Source organism: Opisthorchis viverrini (assembly GCF_000715545.1).
Source record: "Opisthorchis viverrini unplaced genomic scaffold opera_v5_203, whole genome shotgun sequence".
Taxonomy (NCBI): Eukaryota; Metazoa; Platyhelminthes; class Trematoda; order Opisthorchiida; family Opisthorchiidae; genus Opisthorchis; species Opisthorchis viverrini.
In genome coordinates this window covers 957074-958875 of record NW_008751859.1, presented here as the reverse complement: position 1 = coordinate 958875, position 1802 = coordinate 957074, and the positions used below count along the sequence as shown (strand labels likewise).

Genomic DNA, 1802 nt, shown 5'->3' with positions numbered 1-1802 from the left:
GCAAATCGCTACCCAAAGTGGGTGGGTAAACCATCTAATCTGGCCATAGCCTCTGAACGTCAGAAGTCCTTGAGAGATCTGGGTGCGTTTTTCACTCTTTTACGGTACTAGAGACGAGGTCACATCTTTACACTCGACTCTGAACTTCAGCCAAATATGCGCTTGATATTTATCATTTTCCTGAGTCACCAATGAGCCAACTGCCCAGTTTAAACATACGGCTTCAAAATTGTGTGTTAGCCCAACATTAGATTACAACTTGACGATGTTCATACTTAAAAGCTACTGACGTGAGCCTCGCTGTGAGACTACTCTGAGAATTCCCGAAGTACACTGATTTGCACACTAGCTTTGTTTTAACGGAGGACTCAATTGAATCCATCTAAACACTCCGTTTGCGATATTTGTTAGCTTATTGTGCTGCTGTACAAGGAAAGCTTCATGTTTCATTTGGTGCAGCATTCGAGATATAGCAGTGTATTCTGTTAAAGGGATACTACTGGTCAGGTTGCTGAAAACTTTTCGGCTGCACATGATCTGTTTCGTCTTTATTGGAACTCATCAAAAAGGTGCACTACCCAAGTTCTTCCCAACTTTATCCTCAATTCGAACCAGGTTTTGCGCAGACCAATCTGGCTGGATTCACTTTTCATTGATTGTTCTTGTTCCATTTTCTTAATGTGACTGAGTGTAGCTAAACATCTTTTCAACCAGTCAATTCTAAGTGTTTTATTGCTGCCTTACCAAACCCGATTGCCTGTGGAAACGCAAGCTGCAGAATTTCAGCACAAAATGGTTTTTGTAAATTCTGATCCTGTTTTTAGGTCTACATTTGAATGAAAATGATCATGAATGCCCCCTTTTTGGGATGGCTCAGTCTACTAACGAAACGAAAAATTTACAAACCAAAAAGAGAACCAGACGCCAAAAGTACGGCCACTTTTAATTTTGTTAGCTAGTTGAAACAAGCCACGAGGAGACAAATAAGCGATGTGGAGAATGCTAGATACCAGGCACTCATGTGGCATGTTGCAGATGAGGAATTTTCCAAATGCTGGGTTGCGGTTTTAGCTGTAGACTCCATGGATAGATCGTCTGTTTTGTTTGGACGCACCGGTATGCTTTCTTTCTCACTTGCAACTGTAACATGCTTAGGGGTGTTGGTTTCTGTGCGCGTGATGGAGGTAGTTGCAGGTTGAACCTTCTGCACGTTTGTTCCACTCACCGAGCCCAAACATAGATTTGTATAACAACAATCATTCACAGTTCTGTTGTTATTGGTAACCGTTATCCTGTTGCGTGGGCACTCTCCGCAGAGTCTGTTCGTACGCAAGAGGTCCGTGACGTCAAAGAATTTCTCAACCTGTCAGAAATTACAAAAATCAAATAAATTTTTCATCGGTCGAAAAATTGAATACGACAGAATCCCACGCCATTGTGACCCCTATCAGAAAACAAAACTTGTTTGTGTTCAGTTCATTAGTTGGACAATGAAAAGCAGAGAAACTAATTATACTGAGTGTGTGTGTATGTGTTGGCGCTCGCTCATAGATCCACTGCCCAGGTTGATTGTTGTCCGATAGTTATCACCTGTAAAACCTCCCACGACATAACACATAAGCAAACCCGCCTTTTCTCGACTTCGAACACAATCATCATCTACCCGTCTTGCTATAAACCATATTCAGGTGTTCGACAATTGTTGTCTCAGAACCATAGCTTGTGTGGCTTGGTGTCGGCGAATCCGTAACGAGGCAGTTAGAAAGCGTGTTTTTGGTTGTGTAACGGGTACTTCCATTGAA

General features: G+C 42.2%; 1 protein-coding gene across 1 annotated transcript in view; it reads right to left on the bottom strand.

Moving 5' to 3' along the window:
• Positions 1-826: 826 nt before the first annotated feature.
• T265_08140 (hypothetical protein) overlaps positions 827-1802 on the bottom strand; it is a gene marked incomplete at both ends in the record, with an annotated part of 3656 nt that continues 2680 nt past the window's right edge. The window contains one exon of the mRNA XM_009173853.1: positions 827-1363. Within this exon, the coding sequence (XP_009172117.1) occupies positions 956-1363 (408 nt within the window). The remainder of the gene's footprint in view (positions 1364-1802) is intronic.